This window comes from Chiroxiphia lanceolata, chromosome 3 (genome assembly GCF_009829145.1).
Source record: "Chiroxiphia lanceolata isolate bChiLan1 chromosome 3, bChiLan1.pri, whole genome shotgun sequence".
NCBI classification, from domain to species: Eukaryota; Metazoa; Chordata; class Aves; order Passeriformes; family Pipridae; genus Chiroxiphia; species Chiroxiphia lanceolata.
Window position 1 is genome coordinate 15,605,605 of NC_045639.1, and position 16,901 is coordinate 15,622,505.

General features: G+C 45.4%; 1 protein-coding gene across 1 annotated transcript in view; it reads left to right on the forward strand.

The window, feature by feature from the left end:
* The first annotated feature begins 351 nt into the window (after positions 1–351).
* The window catches only part of TOGARAM2 (TOG array regulator of axonemal microtubules 2), a 29,344-nt gene continuing 12,794 nt past the window's right edge, over positions 352–16,901 (forward strand). The window contains exons 1-13 of the mRNA XM_032681215.1: positions 352–357; positions 409–478; positions 581–709; positions 1,469–1,750; positions 2,064–2,284; positions 3,729–3,886; positions 5,132–5,178; positions 7,163–7,444; positions 8,812–8,900; positions 9,819–9,966; positions 11,070–11,228; positions 13,308–13,440; positions 15,095–15,200. Coding sequence (XP_032537106.1) covers positions 352–357; positions 409–478; positions 581–709; positions 1,469–1,750; positions 2,064–2,284; positions 3,729–3,886; positions 5,132–5,178; positions 7,163–7,444; positions 8,812–8,900; positions 9,819–9,966; positions 11,070–11,228; positions 13,308–13,440; positions 15,095–15,200 — 1,830 coding nt within the window. The remainder of the gene's footprint in view (positions 358–408; positions 479–580; positions 710–1,468; positions 1,751–2,063; positions 2,285–3,728; positions 3,887–5,131; positions 5,179–7,162; positions 7,445–8,811; positions 8,901–9,818; positions 9,967–11,069; positions 11,229–13,307; positions 13,441–15,094; positions 15,201–16,901) is intronic.

Here is a 16,901-nt window from a genome sequence, read left to right on the forward strand (position 1 = left end):
CAAAGCTTCTTTTAATTATAACACCTCCTTGTTTCCCAGCACTTCCTTTGCAGTTAAGAGAAATAATAAAAAAACCCCAACAAAACAAAACCAACAAAAACAAACAAACCAACAAAAACAAAGAAACAAACAAAAACCCAAACCCCCCACAAACCTGACAAAACCCAACCCAGATTTGAGTGGGAATTACAGAAGCAAAGGGCTGGAAAACTAGCTTTGGAAAGAATCTGCTTCCCAGACAGTGTCAAACTCCCGAGCCCTGCCTGGCGAGGCGCAGGACTGCCTGCCCTTGGGAAGGGGGTGGCATCGGGGATGGGGTAGGGAGTGGGATGGGGATGGGAAGGGGATAGAATGGGGGTGGGATGGGGGTGGGATGCGCTGGGGATTCCGCGGGTATGCAAATGACAGAACGTTGCGCGGCCCGCGGGACGGAACGCGGGGGCGTCACAGGGGGCAGCCCCGCGCAGAGGATGTGCAGGTGAGGGGGGCACGGACCATGGCGGGAGGAGACGTGCCTGGCTTGGCCCCTCCCTGTCCGCTGCCGGGAGTTGGAGTCACCCGTCCTGTCCTTATTTTAAAGCTAGGTGCCAAGCCCCCGTTGCTGCCTCCGCTGGGAGCGTTCCCAAACCCAAAGGCAGGCGCAGAGCTCTGCAGGGCGGAAGCGTCGATCCGAACACACGGTTTGGTGGCAACGGACGGACCACTGAAGGTGAGGATAGAAAGGAGCTGAACATGCAGTGGTGGCCTCAGCCACATGAAAAAAAAAAAAAAAAAAGCCAAAAAACCCCAAACCCACCAGATTTCAGGGAGAAATGGTCCGTGGATGTCAGTGCTGGCTCTGTGTCAGAGTAAGTGGCTGACAGCTACAAGATGATCCTCCAGGCATGCACATGGCATCACATCTTTCTATCATTAGTTCATTATGCTTTCTCCTTTTCAACAGTAGCCAAATCACTAGTACCGCCAGCCAGGACAGGGAGTGTGGCTCAGCTGGCCACAAATGGGACATGGTAATGATATGTAAGATCTGTTTCTATCTTTGCTATCATTGTCTGGTCTTGCTATAGGTAAATTTCCTGTTCTTCTTCTGCTTGCTCATCATATCAGACCTTGAAGATGGTATGGTGCTGTAAAAACACCAGCAAGGTCTGCCCACTTGCTGAGATGTCTTTCTGGTTTCCAGAAATAGCAGTAGCACCCTGTAGGTATTTACTGGTAGCCTTCAAAGAGGCCAAGTCTCAAATGGGAATCTTTTTTCCCCTCTTACCAGTGGAGCCTTCCATCTCCTCTCATGGCTTGCTAGCTCAGTCCTGTTCAGAAGAATTAAACTTGTGCTAGTTGCATGAAAAACTAGAAACAAACTGATCTCCTAAGTGATTCAAAAAACCCTTGAATGTCTCACCCATTAGATGGGTTGATTGTAAAGGTGTGAGGTCAACTCACTTCCTCCCTTTTACCTGGTCTACAGCCTCTTCTCAGTCCATGTTAAAAACCCCAATGAAGAAGCGAAGGGGTTTATGGTGTGTGGCAAGACCTGGGAAACCTCCATACCCAAGTGCCCTCGCTCCCCTGTTTGGCTGCAAGGCTGGTGTGTGGAACCTCGGCACTGGCAATGGAGGTCACCACTCCCACCTCGCTCACGGGGCCTTGACCCAGGACCCCCGAGAGAGGGAGGTGAGCAGCACTGCCCCCAGAAACACTCCTGGCCAGGACAAGGGGAAGACTGAGCATCTGGTAGCCTCACAAAGAGGTAAGGCGGGAACTGTCCCTCTCTGTGGTGGGAGGAAGGGTCTTTTCCCATCCTAGAGAGCCTGTGCATATTCCCAGTGAACAGTTCTCCCCTGCATGTACCTCCCTGCAATAACCTGTCCTGCCAGGTTGTTCCTCTGTGGAAGTGGGTCAGTGTTGTCCACTGGCCTGCTTGTGGTGACTGCCAGCATGAGCATGTTTCCCTGTGCAGTTATTTAGAAGTTTCCAAGAAATCTGTCCAATGAAGTCTGTAGCTTCAGATGCTTTAAGTTTGCCGAGCAGCCTCTATTATGCTTTGTATCTCCACTTTGCAGGCCTGGCTGACTGCAGTGATCCCAAGGAGTCAGTGGTTTCCCTGTCAACTTCCCAGATGTTCTTACCCTCCAAGCCCTTGCCTCCCATCCAGAACAGCCCTCCTTCCTTGGAGTCCAGCAAGATGTGCAACAGAGAGCAGGAGCATGGGGAAAATGGCCCAGGCTATGATGACAGTGAGGGTAATAACAAGGAGCTGATAACAGAGGAAAGAGAATGCCAGGTAAGGAAAACAAGCCACATTCTGTGTGGTCAATTTTCAGTTTATGCCATGTAGGCAGAGTTCTGAGGTCTTCTTTCCCTGTGGTGTAAGTGAATGAAAGCAGCTGAGCCACGGAAGAGCTCAGAGGGACATCACACTTCAGGGTGTCTTTGCAGTGTGTGTGCTGCAGACTTCATCCCCTGCGCTGACGTGTATCAATAGATATTGCTATCGATACCAATATGTTGTGGTTACAGTTCCAGACACTCCAACATCTTAGTGGTGTTTTATATCAGCTCTGTCTGTTTTTGATGGAAAAAAATATTTGCTGGAGCAGGCAGTCCTGCAAACTCAATTCTAAGTTGCCTCAGCTTTTGAGTTGTACAGCCATGCCCTTCTGCACAGTTGTCTCTAATAATATTTCTAGACTTCATCAGCTTCTGTGCAGTTTTGTCCTCTGCCATGGGTCTGTCCAGAGGTAAGTGATGGCAGGTGGCCATGGGGAGTGCAGTCCAAACCCCATCCACATGACTGGGGATCCCTTTGCAAGAGGGACAGGAGCTTCAGTTATTTTGGATTTGGTGTGGTGTGCAGGAGAAAGCAGATGAACAGCAGCTTTTTTAAAGAGAATAACCAATAAAAAGCCTTGTGTACTTGATTTCAGCCTTGCTGATAAAGGGCCAAATGTATCCCTGACATTAGCTGCTCATTTCACTGAAGTTTGACCAGGTCTCAGTTTGGCTCTTTAGCTCTGCCAAAAATGATGGGATGCTAAGGAAGGGTGTGCATCTGCCACTGCTCTTTCCACCCTCCTTCCTAGCCATGGTGTGGGGGGCCTGAAGCAACTAGAGCAGGCAGAGACCTTACACAGAGCAGCAGGGCAGGGAGCTCTGCTGAACTTAATAAATGACAGCAAGCCTGCGAAGATGAATTGTGTGGGATCCGGAGAGCACTGAGCATGCAGAGAGCACATCAGCATCTGGGATGAAAGGCTGGTGGGGGGCTGTAGGGGAAGGGCAGAAGCAGAAAACTTTACAGGCTTGAGAAAAGCAGTTTTTGACTTTGTGCAGAATGATTTTATGGGGACTTGGCAGGAGATCAGCAATAGCTGGTAGGTGCTTTAGGGACAGTGAGAGGATAGTGACCTAAATCCATTCCCATACCATCCAAAAGGCCAAGAGAGGCAGTGACACCTCAGAACATCTTTATGCCAAGCATGTGGATGCCAGATGGTAATGCAGCCACACTGCCAGAGAAGTGAGTGAGGGAAGAGAGCTGGCAAATTTGAGACAGGATCTCTCCCTCACCACTTCCCTTTCCATTGCCCATCCTGGGCCAAGCTGCTCCATCAGTTGGACTTTTCTTTTCCTGCCAAGTCCTAGCTAAAAGCATGGCTAAACTTCTTGTGACATCAAAGGGGAAGGACTGGGTGCTTGAGCTGAGCACTGTGTTCTACTGTTTCCAGGCTTCCCTGCTGCCTGTGCATTGCAGTGGTGGGGATATGAAGAAAGGGCCATTGGGACCGTCTTTGATCCCCCCTATACCTAAGTCAGTAAGTCCACCTCTTGGCAGTGCTGCAGTGTCTCTCCCAAGCTCTCAGCACCAAGAGGCCCAGGACATGAGGTAAGCCAAGGTGTCTGCTGCTCCAATATGTTGTTCACCTTGCACTTTTCATCTTGTGAGGTTATTTTCCACAGTCAACTCTCCAATGTATTTATGCAAACCTTTGTGTATTCACCATTTTGCCTGTCTATAATGATCCAGTACAATGTCAAAACCAACACCATACACTCTAAGAGCAGAGGTGATGGTGGGGAAGAGGAGGCAAGACTTAAGAGGACCTTAAAACAGGTCCTCTGTTAGACTCAGCTATCGATTCCCTCTATAATCTTTGTAGTGTCGTTTGGGAACTGTATTGCATGGATCTGAATGCAGCACTTGGTTTTGTGTGTGATCTTTGACTGTCAGTTTCTGCAAGAATATTTTAGGACAAATACTGGCTATTGTAGAGCTGTCTGCAAATTCAGATGCTGCTTCTGTAAATGTCAGTCATAACTTCTCTGTGCCTGGGCCTCCACTGTGAAATGAGAGCCAGATAAATTTTGGTTTATGGATGTATAATCCTATAGATGTTTAATATTTACATAAGGTTTTAAGATCAAAGAGGGCAAGGTGTTAGAGAACAGTTATAGGACTGTAACTGATGGAAAGATATTTTCTTGGGTATGCATGAGGAAATCTAGCTGTCAACCTTATCCTAGTTATAACAATAAATAATGAGTCACGGAAATATCAGTCCAATTTAAAAGCTTCAGTATGGCTTTTAAAGTGCAATCTGAATATACTTACCTACCAACTGAGTTGGAAAAACCCTTTTTCTTCTTGAAAGAGCAAGGAGGTGTAATATTATCCTCGGGAGACAGCACTGATATTACAGTGTGTAGCAAGATGCTGTCATCAGTTTAAGGCATGACCAGGCAAAGTTAAGCTTCTGCAGCAGTACAAAAGTAGCTGCCCTCAATACAGACTTATGACTGCCTTAACATCTTTTGCTGGTTCAGAGAGACTGTACATACCAGTAAGAGCCACTTAATTCCAAAAGGAGAGACAGCAGAATTGGATAGTTATGACACAAACTGAAGAATGGCTCCAGTGTTTCAGCTGGAGCTTGATGAGCTCTGTCTGACTCCAGCAACGGAAAGGTTAATGACAATTAATCAGCTTTGCGTATTGTTGGTTTTAGGTGTTGCGTTTCCCCCTTCATCAGAATGACCATGCTGAGAAAGTTTGCGTCCTTTAATGTTACGCCCATCCCCCACCTTCTCATTCTATCTCCTCATATGTTCTTTTATCCTCAATTTTCTCAAGGCTAAGATCAATCAGCAGAAACGAAGAGAAGAACTCTAAATATCTAGGTAGGTACAGGGCATGTCTGTCCTAAAATGACCATAGGAATCTGAAAGTTTGCTTGAAAACTATCCTGTAACTTTTTTCAGTTCCTTGATGGGCTCAGATGACTCCCCTAGAACCCAGTCAACTGGGAAATGTGCTCTGGTGATGCAGTGAAAATTATTCCAGACTGAAGTGTAGAATGGCAGGAGCTGGAGGGGTATCTTGGGGCCCTGGAAATGCACATCAGAAAAAGAAAACATTCCTCTACATTGTGTGCATACCTTTTATCTCCCTGCACAGTTTCTAATGTCACAATTATTAGAGAAAAAGGCATTTAGCATGAAATGAGAAATGTTCCCACTCCTTCCTCATACACTTGAAGGAGAAAACCTTCCCTTGGGGCAGATCCTGAGCCGAATCCTTTGAGAGCTGAAGTAGATTCATCAACATTGCCTGTTTTTGCACTGGGAGAAATAGTGAAATCTCCTGTGATAGAAAGACCTTGTAAATTTTCCATTTACAGAGAAAGAGACTTAAAAAAGGATCCAGCCTATGCAGGATCTGAGTTTTTAATTCTCTTAAAGCACAAACCTTAATTAAATGCTGAGGTTTCCCTTGTACAACTCATTTACCTCAAACCACATATGCCAGGTTCATGATTACAAATCTCTTTCCCTGCCCTACGTGCCTGTGGCAGCATTGCAAACTGAGGCTGGGCTAGGAGATGCCTTATGGCTTGCCCTCCCCTCCCTGCATTGCCTTATCACTAGGAATAAGAATTCTACAAGACAAAATGCAGTGTCTGGTGCATCTGTGTCAGCCAATACTTTCAAGTTGAAAACCTCAACGACACCGTTGCTGTCCTTTTGCCTCCTGATGGTTTATAGTGATAGGAGAGAGGAGAATTGAACAAATAATTTTGCTGATGCAGAAAAAGGGATAAGATCCACTGGTCCCTCGGCTCAGTGTTAGTTCTGCCAATAATGGGCATGTCCCTTCAGAATGATTCCTTTATTGCTGATATGCAGCTAGAATACTGAATGCAACTAGGGAGAAGTGTTGCTGAGTAAGTAAGGTGACATTTTTGCAGGATACATTCTGGACTAGAAATGAGCTATATCGTTAAACCTTATCTGTCTCTCTTTTATTATTGACCTGACCATTCCACAGGGAAAAAAAATCCTGATTTAAGGAAGTTATTCCTCTTTTATGGTTTGGCTGCCACATGATTTTATCATCTGTGAAGCCATGTAAAGAATGATTAGTTCTCTGAGTTTTAACAGCTCTGTTGGAGAGCTCCTCTGTTCAGAAGGAGCTGCCCTGTGCTATTTCTATTAAGAAATTTTGAATTTTCAGGAACAGCCAAGATCACAAATTCTTTGAGGCAGATCATGTTTATCATGGATTTGTGAGTCTTTCCAGTAAAGGAGGCAGGGAATAAATCCCTGTAACAATGAAGCAGAACAAAAGTACAATGTTTGGGTGGCCAATTTTCACCCTACAGATAATAGGCCCATTGAATACTGGGGACATCTAGTGCAGAGTGCAAAGCTTCCTTTAATTATAATACCTGGTGATATGGTTTGTGTCCTAGTACTTCTTTTGTTGTGAAGAGAAATAAAAAGCCCCAACAAAACCCAGCCCAAAATTCAGTGGGAATTACAGAAACAAAGGACTTAAGCACTAGCTTTGGAAAGCATCTACTTCCTAGACAGTGTCAAATTCTAGAGACCATTGTGGGTTGCCTACTGTTTGGAAGGAAAGAGATCCTGTAATCGTGGATGGGTAAATAGCAACACATAAGCAAATTAGTAGAATCTCTCTCCTGGCTTGCTAGTTCAGTACTGTTCAGAGGAATTAAACTGATGCTAGTTTCGTGAAAAATAAAAACTGATCTTCTGAAATGAATGATTAAAAAAAATCATTAAATGCCTTACCCATTAGGTGCGTTCGTTGTAAAGGAGTGAGGTCAACTAACTCACTTCCTCCCTTTTACCTGGTCTACAGCTTCTTCTCAGTCCATACCAAAAAAACAGATGAAGAGGACAACAGATTCATGGTGTGGGGAAGGACCTGAGAAACCTCCACACCCAAGTACCCTTGTTCCTCCATTTGGCTGCAAGGCTGGTGTGTGGAACCTTGGCACTGGCAATGGAGGTCACCGCTCCCACCTCGCTCACGGGGCCTTGACCCAGGACCCCCGAGAGAGGGAGGTGAACAGCACTGCCCCCAGAAGCACTCCTGGCCAGGACAAGGGGAAGACTGAGCATCTGGTAGCCTCACAAAGAGGTAAGGCGGGAACTGTCCCTCTCTGTGGTGGGAGGAAGGGTCTTTTCCCATCCTAGAGAGCCTGTGCACATTCCCAGTGAACAGTTCTCCCCTGCATGTACCTCCCTGCAATAACCTGTCCTGCTGTCATCCCCCATGTAGCTCCAGGGGTGTACAGCTGTGAGGCAGGGAGAGGAGCAGGAGAGTGTATGTGCAGGTGACTTACCCTTGGTAAGCACAGGTCTGTGGGCTCCCGGTTGTCCAACAGGAGCCTAGAGTCCAGGATGTTCCTCTGGTAGCTCTGTGGAAGTGGGTCGGAGTTGTCCACTGGCCTGCTTGTGGTGACTGCCAGCATGAGCATGTTTCCCTGTGCAGTTATTTAGAAGTTTCCAAGAAATCTGTCCAATGAAGTCTGTAGCTTCAGATGCTTTAGGTTTGCCGAGCAGCCTCTATTATGCTTTGTATCTCCACTTTGCAGGTCTGGCTGACTGCAGTGATCCCAAGGAGTCAGTGGTTTCCCTGTCAACTTCCCAGATGCTCTTACCCTCCAAGCCCTTGCCTCCCATCCAGAACAGCCCTCCTTCCTCAAAGCCCATATCTGTCTCTCTTTCATTATTGACCTGGTCATTCTGCAGGGTGAAAAAAATTCTGATTGAAGAAAGTTAATCTTTTTTTTCCTGCTTGGCTACCACAAGATTTTATCATCTGTGAATCTGTGTAAGGAATGATTAATTCTCTGAGTTGAACAGCTCTGTTGGAGACTGTTTTGGAATGAGCTGCACTGTGCTATTTCCATTAAGAAAATCAGCCTTTAGGCTGGCTAGAAAGTGGCCTGATCTCATATAATTTAGAATGAAAATCCTTGGGGAAAATGAATTATCTAGCTTCAAGAACACAATTGAGGTTTGGGTAACACTCTAGTGGACCTAAGCTTTTCTTTAAATGCCCTCTAAAATATTCCAACAAATACATACATCTATTAAAATGTAGGAGTTCTTTTAGTAACTGGGAAAAAGAGGATGCTTACTAAAATCAGCATGGATAGGAACAGATAAAATCTCTTTGGCAGGAGCAATCTGCGTCTCTTCACCCTTCTCTATCAAACACAGCTGCTCACGAGATGCCAAGGGCTGAGGCCTTTATCATGCAGTAGGTTTGAGTCTGATGGCCAACAGAGTAGTGTCATTTCAGCTGCCAGTGCAACATGGCAGCACCCCATCTGTTTGGAGAGGTTATAGGTGTATGTGCCTTGCTGTTCTCATACATAATCTCTGTGTATTATCAGAGCTCTGCAATCTGGAACCTGGGTTGCCTTGTTCCACAGTGTCACGTTTTTGGTGGCTTGAAGTCTGCTGGACATTTACATGGACCTTTGCTTCTATTAACAGGCCTCCCACTGAGACAGACCAAGGACATGGATCATCTCATGAGTCCTCACTTTACGAATGATGACGACTTGAAGGACAGCAGTGGAAGGGTAAGGGCTAAGGACAGGGATGAGCAGGCTTCCTTTTCAGTGACTGTTCAGTGCTTAGCACAAAATGTCACTGAAAATCATAATCTTCCTCTCCTAGGGGATGGGGATTCTCTTGGGAACACATTTGACAGCTACAGAGCAATTGCTTGGGTATTTTTACTGGTGCAGGTGTCACTGGTTAGGAGATGGTGCTAAGGTTATGAAAGAAGCATTCTCTCTATGTGTGAAGGCCAATTTAGAGAAGTTTTGAATGGCAGGACAAGTTACATCAGTGAACATGTGCAAAGTGCACACTTGGAAGCAGAGAAGGAAAGATTCTAATGTTGAGTGTAAGCAACATTAGAAGCAAAATAAAATAGGAGAGTTTGATTTTTCCTGGTTACCTTTCTTGCTGTATCTCATAGCCCTCTCATTGTCAGGTTTTTTAATTCATTAAGACCAATGTTTCTGCAACTTGTTTTCACATGACTCTTTTTGTGGACTTGTGTTCTTGGAGAGCAGCTGAGTCCTTCAGAACCAAAGAAGTGAGAAACAGCTGCAATTACTGGCCATGAGTGTTAAGAAACAGCTCTTATTGCTGGTTATTGCAGATGGTTTTTATTCTCCTGCCACGGCCTGTTCACCAGTAGTGTGAGCTTTTCATATGCCTTGGAGCACTCCTATGACTTTCTCAGTTCAAGCAGGGCACCCTGATACAGATTCACAAATAGTACCTTGGACAAGTGGAAGGTTATGGCAATAAAGTGTTCCACCTCACTGTGTGTAATTGTCAAAGTGAGGACAGGAGAAATTCTTCTGAAACTATTGGGATGTATATGGAGCTGCTTTAAAGACTATGACACTCTACCACTGTGTTCCTGTTGTGTACGGTTTGTGTATCTCTGTTTATGGTCTGTGATGTATTTCCATCGCAACTAGGTCCGTGTTGTATTATGCAAGTCAGCTGAAAAGAAAATACAACAGAGAAAAATGAGAGAGATGGAGCTTTTGGAGAAAGAGAGAGAAAAGGAAAAGTCCTTGCAGCTCCCTACACTGAGAGTTGACCCCAGGAATGCAGCTGAAGAAAGTAAGTGGTTGCTATAGTTGTGAGCCTTTTTGATCACTTGCTTTCTCTTTGTATAGTGTTGCAAAACTCTGTGATATCAGACTGGAAGGCTGTTGCTTCTGAGTGGAAGTTTGAATATGATTTATTTCCATTTTCCAATGAAAAATACAGAGACATGAAGTGTCTTGCCTATGGCCCTCACAGAATATCAGCTTCCCACCTTCACCTATAAAGTCCTTCAAGATAGAAAACCCTGTCATGCAAACTACACAGGGGCTTCAGACTCTCTAGTTGTGAGCAGCCTCCAGAGAAGGTGAGCGGATGAGTCCAAAAGAATGCTTTTCAACCAAGGTGCAACCTGGAAGAAACAAAATTAAACTGCTTCTAATTAAAGCACAAGAGATTCTGCTCACACCACTCCCTGCCGAGGAACTCTCACCGTAGAGCTGTGCTGAAGCCCTGAGCCAGTGCTTATGTTTTACCCCCACGAGCAAGCAGCATTACTGACTTAATCACAGCTGACGGGCTCTGATTGCACTGCTGCGTGCGCTGCCCTGAGCGCGGCAGCAGGGAACTTGAAGAGTCAGCACTCAGCCCAAGGGCATCGTGCAAGGTTATCTGCTCTTTTCTTTTTCTTTTTTTTTTTTTTGTAACTTCCCAATCCAGCCTCTGAAACAGAAAAACGAAAGAAAAGCCATGCTGAGTTTTCCTTGTTTCTTGGGGAAAGCGCCACTGCATTTGGTTTTAAACTAAAAGAGGGTAGATTCAGACTAGATATTAGGAAGGAATTTTTTACAGTGAAGATGATGAAATTCTGGAACAGTTTGCCCAGAGAAGCTGTTGTTGCTCCATCACTGAAGATTTTCTGAAAAACCTGATCTAGTTGAAGATGTCCCTGCTCAGAGGAGTTGGACTACGTGGCCTTTGAAGGTCCCTTCCAAGCCAAACTATTCTATGATTATGTGATCACTGTCCAATGTTAGCATGCAATTGTTATGCTTGAAGTTGTTTGGGGCAACAAAGAGCTGGGTAACCCAGCTCCAGAAAGTTTTCTAGCCCTTTCCAAGCCCCTAGCCATTCTGTCCAGCACTCTTCACTTACAAGGTCCTGTTTGGTATCTGCAGGCTTTAGCCTACCACCTGTCAACGGGACCCTTTTCAATGTGCATAGAAAGCCTGCTGCTGCCTTGAAGACGCGAATATTGAAGAAGCAGATCAATGTGCCCCTAATGCCCAAGACACCCAACATCAATGTGGATGGCAGCTTCCCACACAACTTCTCAGGTAAGCCTGCTCCACTGCTGTCCCACGCACAAGCTTTTTCCTTGCACAAGGAGCACAAACTGCCTCTCTCCTCAGCCACAGGTGGGATCTTGGGTCCATAGACTGTCCTGAGAATTAGCAGCATATCTGCTTTGGATTTACTCCAGCTTGGTGGTGCTGGAGCAGTTGGTGCTTAGAGATCCATTGGAAAGTTGAGCTGAATAAAGCAATGGTAAAGGCTTAAGTTCTGGCTTTTGCCCATATTGATAGTCCAAAATACAACACTGGTGCCAGGAGGCAGCTGTAAGTGCAGAGCTGGGCTCCAGTGCAGTCTGGCAGGGTGTGCTCACTGTGCCCCTCCGAGTACCACCGTGATCAATTGTCCACGCACCATCTTGGCCCTCTGCCTGTGCTGGCTCTCCAGCCAGCTTTTCTGCTATCACAGCAAGGGTTGTCTCTGCAGGGAAATCAGGGACTTGATACAATTGTGCTGTTGCACCCAGAAGTACATAATGGCTTCTATCCACTTTCATCCCACTGCCTGCAAAGGAAACTGGGAACACGCAGTGCTCTTCCTCTGTCACCTCACCCAAATACAGTGGCTGTGTGTAGCAGATGACATACGGGACAGGCTGCCTGGTGCTCCCAGGCTGCTTGCTGCCTGCAATAAATATACAGCAGATAGTCCACAGTAGTTCTTGTCTCTCCTTTGGGGGTAGCCTGCCTCGTGTTATGATCCTGAGCAGGGTGGATAAGAAAAAGGGGGGTAGGAATGATACTTTGAATTCTCTTTTCTAGTGACGCCACTTCAGTTTTCAAGATTGACCATAACTAGCCTGATATGGCCCTCCATTCATATTGAATATGGATGTGTATATCTGCATGCCTGTGCAGTGACATCATTGATGTCAGTGACAGTGATACATCAGTGACATCCAGATTAGCTCGCATCCAAATATTTTTGATTTTACAGTTCCTCCATACTTTGTAGAACATGCAAGGTAGCATAAAACCCCCACAGAGTCTATAGCAGTTCATCTAGATTCTGTGCAATATTTATACTCAATACTTTTAGACAGCTCAGATGTTTTCATCTACACTTTAGAAAATGAGCTTTTGAGTGCAAGACATGAAATTTTTGATCGACAGTGCTTTTGATGGCAAATGGGTTTCATAAGAAATGCATTTATCATCTGAATTTTCTTCTACCTTGTAAATTTATCATCAAGAGAGTGTGTTTGCCAACAATTTGCATCTATATTTACATATTTTTATTCTCAGTTCGCATTTGGAAGGCTTTTTTATCACAACTATCTAGACTAGAAATTGCATTTTTCCACAAGAGAAAGCTTAGACATTGTAGAGTTTGCAAACAAGTACATTTGATGACAAATAAATTTCACCTCAGCATCCCTGAAATACAGCCAGTGGGTACCTCTGAAATAGTAAATATTCATAATGCTTGGAAAATAACAAAATCCATAAACTACTACTTTCCCAATAGTATGCTAAAATGTACGTGCACTCAGCTGCCTGCTGTCTATAATATTTGAAGTAAATGGAAACAGAGACACTGTCAGATTTAGAGGATCAGGTATCACTGTTCCGTGGTGGTTGCTCCTTGGGGATTCACCCGAGCCCAGCAGGACTCAGTTGCTCAGGCTTGGTGCTCACGGGAGGCAGCTGGAGGTCTTTCCTCAGAAAGTTACAGAGATAGGACATTATGGAGATGAGGCAAGAGAGGCACATGCCCACCTGAGGAGCTTACTCCTGGGGTAGCATGTCCTGCTGGGCAGCACTGTCTCCCAGTGAGTGTGAGCCCTATGAGCCTGCAGCTGGCTGTGGCACCTATATGGACCTGGAAGCTGGCGCTGTGTGTGCAATTTTCAGGTTTACACAAGGAGATGGTGCCCAGCTGGGGGTGGCTGGGAGAGCATTGGATGCTGGGGAAAGCAGTGAGCCAGACAGCAGTGAATTCTCTGAAGCAGTGCCAGTTTTCATCCATATGTAATCTTGGCTGGGAGACTGGGTTGCTGCCTGCTCTGTGGAGGGGTGTCTTGCTGGGGTATGTAACGCTCATGTCTGACCTTCTCCTCATAGTGAACTCACAGATGGCCATTGGTCTGGAGCGCAGAGAGGAGCCAGGATGTGGGAATGCCCAGAAAGGCAGACCCTCTTCTGACCCTCAGCAGCTGTTGCTCAGCGCACTCACATGGCTCAGCAGTGACAACTGGTAAGAAAGTCCCCTCAGAGTAAAGTCAGGTTAGAAGTGTATTTTTCTAGTGCCTCGGAGCCCAGACAGCCCAGAGGTCCAAAGGGGACTAGTGAAACCACTCCAGAGCAGTCAGAGTATAAAGACTTGAGAGCAGCCTTTTATTGGCCTTGGTCTGTAGCAGTGGTACAGCTGCAGCAGGTCTGTGCTGTTTCCTAATTTTGCTCTCTGCTCCATGTAGCTGCAAGTGCAATCTGTAGGGAAGAGGCAAAGCTGCAGAACAAGATGATTTGCTGGCTGAAGCCAGAAGCAGGATGGAAGCAGTTTTGAGTTTAGAGATTTGGGTGCCTCAGGTCACTGGCCCAGGTGGGACTGAGTAAGGATTTGTCTCTAGTCCTGCTGCTGGCATCAGTGGTAGAAGACAGGGTCTCCCTATGATCTCCTGCATGTCCCAGACACACCTACAGGGAGTTCCTATTTCTGAGGAGTTGACTGAGTTGTGGTGCAGGGTTGCTCAACCTGTCATTTCTCCCGAAGAGCTCAAGGAAAGACAAGGAAGACAAGGAAAAAGAAAAAAACATCTTAAGGAATCTTGCACTTTTAGAATTCAATTTTTTGCTTCTCACTGCTTAATGTGGGCCTGAGATGTCTTGTCAATAGTCACAGTGTGTCCTGTAGTTAGACACAGACAGGAGTAGACCTGTAGAGGCCCAGCAGTGGTGACTTAAAAGTTTCATGTGATACTAGTTGTCTTTTAGATTTCTGGCTTAGCATCTGCTCACTAGGACTCCATTCACACCGGGATAACTGTGAAAAATCTTCCGTGACGCATCTCCTTGTGCAATTGTTTTGTTTTGTGCCTCTCTCATTTCTGTTTGGTGCCCTGTGAGATGCAGAGAGCTGGTGCAGGTGTGGGGGGTCTGGGTTACACTCAGGGACCCCCGTGGGATGAGTCCCGAGTACTGTGCTGCAACCTTGATGGCTGGGTCATGTACCTTCCTGTAGCTCAGGTCCTGCACAAAGCAAGTGCTGACAGAGGCAAGTTTTTGCACCTTTTAAATAATATGTTGCTGTTGTGGGTGCTATTTTAAGTAGGGATTTTCTGGAAAATCCAGCATTTCTGCTGTTCTTGCCTGGGTGTGAAATCTTTTAGGACATACTGCTGCTTTATGGGGAGTGTGTGGGGTGGGGTGGATTGGGGGACAAACAGGACTAGATTGTAGAGTGGAAATTCAGCTATGGAGGGGCAGTGTAAACTCTCACTCTTGAACTTTGCTGGGGATGGCAAAGAAGGAAAATACCCCAATAACACACTGACAGGGTTGTGTCTCAGGGACAGGTACAGGGAGGGTGCAAGGAACAGAAGCATGGTATGGTCTCACAGCTTCTAGGAAACAGTGACATAGAGACTTCATGTGCCAGGGATTTCAGAAAGGCTGTCTTGTTAAATTGCCACAAATTAATCCATCCAATCTGAAATCCATCTATTTGCCTTTTTGATTTGTGAATGCTTTTGATACCCACAGTATCCTGTGGCAATGAGTTCCATGATTTAATTAAGAGCTGTATGAAAAGCACCTCTCTTTGTTTGAGCCATAACCCTGGTCCTTTCAGAGGATGCAGCCTATTTCTTGGGTGAAGAGAAAAATCAGTCTTTTTGTTTATTGCTTTTCAGGGAGCTGAAAGAGAAGGGACTCCTCAGCATCAAATGCCTGGCTATCTCCCATTCAAAAGTCCTTCTTTGTAGACTTCGTGAGGTTTCCTTGGCAGTCACCAAAGAAGTAAGAACACTGTGCTGAATTTTGTCCCACATACATGGTGTGTAGAGTGGATATGTGCTTGTTCATCTACATGTGTGCTCCGTGTCTCCCTTCATTACTATTTTTAGACCTTATTTTTCTAGTTGCTGTCACAATTGATCTGTCTGTACATATATTTATATTTAGTGGTATGTAGGGTATCTGACACTCTCCTCTTTGAGCTAGGTGCCATTATAATGCAATATACAAATGCAGAAACTGAGACACTAATTAGGTTATTTGCCACAGCCCAAATCTCTGCCCAAGCTGCAATTAAACACTGAAGCTTTTCCCTCCCATCTTTCTCCCACGCTCTCTTCCTCCTCAGCATCCTGAGGGATTGACTGCAGGTCTTTATTTTCCAGTGTATCCCGCTGATGGTTTCTTCTTCCTTTCTGTGTGCTTTTATGTAATTTGCCCTTTTCATGCATCTATTGCCTCTGTGCACAAGTGGAATTTTGCACAGTGGCCTGGCTGTGGGATTTGCAGGGCAGTTGTACATGTCTTCACTACATCATCTCTCAGTTAGCACAGAGGTCTCAGCCTAAGTTCCCTAATACCATCTGTGGCTCTATTTCCAACTTGGCACTTGTCTGTGGCCTGAACCAGCTGCTACACAATTTCCAAATATATAAAATTTCCTTTGCTTGCAGAAGATAGTAGGACTTTGTTCATATCCGTGAAAATCAGTCCTTCTCTCCAATATTTAATGATGTTGGAGGCTTGAATGCCCCTTGTGTTGTTGGACTCTTCAAACCTGTCTGTTTAGATATGTAGGACTGGGATTCTCCCACTCTGAGATCATCAGTGTTAGGAGTAGAAACCCTTTTAGCTTAGCTCATCTGATTTTTATATCACTTTTATATTTCGGAGGAAATTTCATCTTCTCTGTTCTACACACTCATATGCAGAGACATCTTTCAGCTTCCATTTCACTCCAGTTCCAGATTTTTCTCTCACAAGCACTTCTAGCACTTTGTTGTTAATTTTTATTAGGAGGCACAGCTAAGTGTGGGAGAAAGAATCACTGGTCTGTCCTTCAAAGTATCTTTCAAATGAAGGACGTGACTCTCAGACGCTGCTTCCTTAACCTTGTGGGAGAGCCTTTTGGAAGCGGGGATTACTCCAGGTTCTAATGGAGCAGCACTGAAAGCTGTGAAACCCCACTGATGGTAGCTGTAATTGCATGAGATCTCCAGGAACCATGAGTGCCCTGAGGCCAACAGCTAGGCTTCTCCTGAGTAGAAAGAGCTGCAGATGCACTCAAGTCCCTGCAGCAAATTATTCTGCAGACTTGAGCCTGTGCTTTCTGTTTCCTGGTTGAGTGCTTAGGCTGCTGGTGTTGCTTTTTTGAACAGGAGAAAAGTCCTACTTTTTTTTTATCGTGTCTTTATGAATTGTGCTTTTATGGTTTGAAATCAGCCCTTGCTTTCATTTGTTTGTTTTTATAATAAAAGGGCCTAAAATCAAAGCGGTGTACACCATGAGTTTAATAGCACACTTTGTTTAGGTGTAACAATATTTTATAGGCTTGCAGTAAATGGGCCTGAGGCCAGAGAAGAAGTTGGCACCAGAGTAAGTGCCTTTCTGCACTTGTGGTCTTCTGCTCTTACTGTGCTTTTATCTTCCCCCTGGACACAGTGAGATGTCTTGTAGTTCTCTGTGACTTTTGTCTAGGGGAAC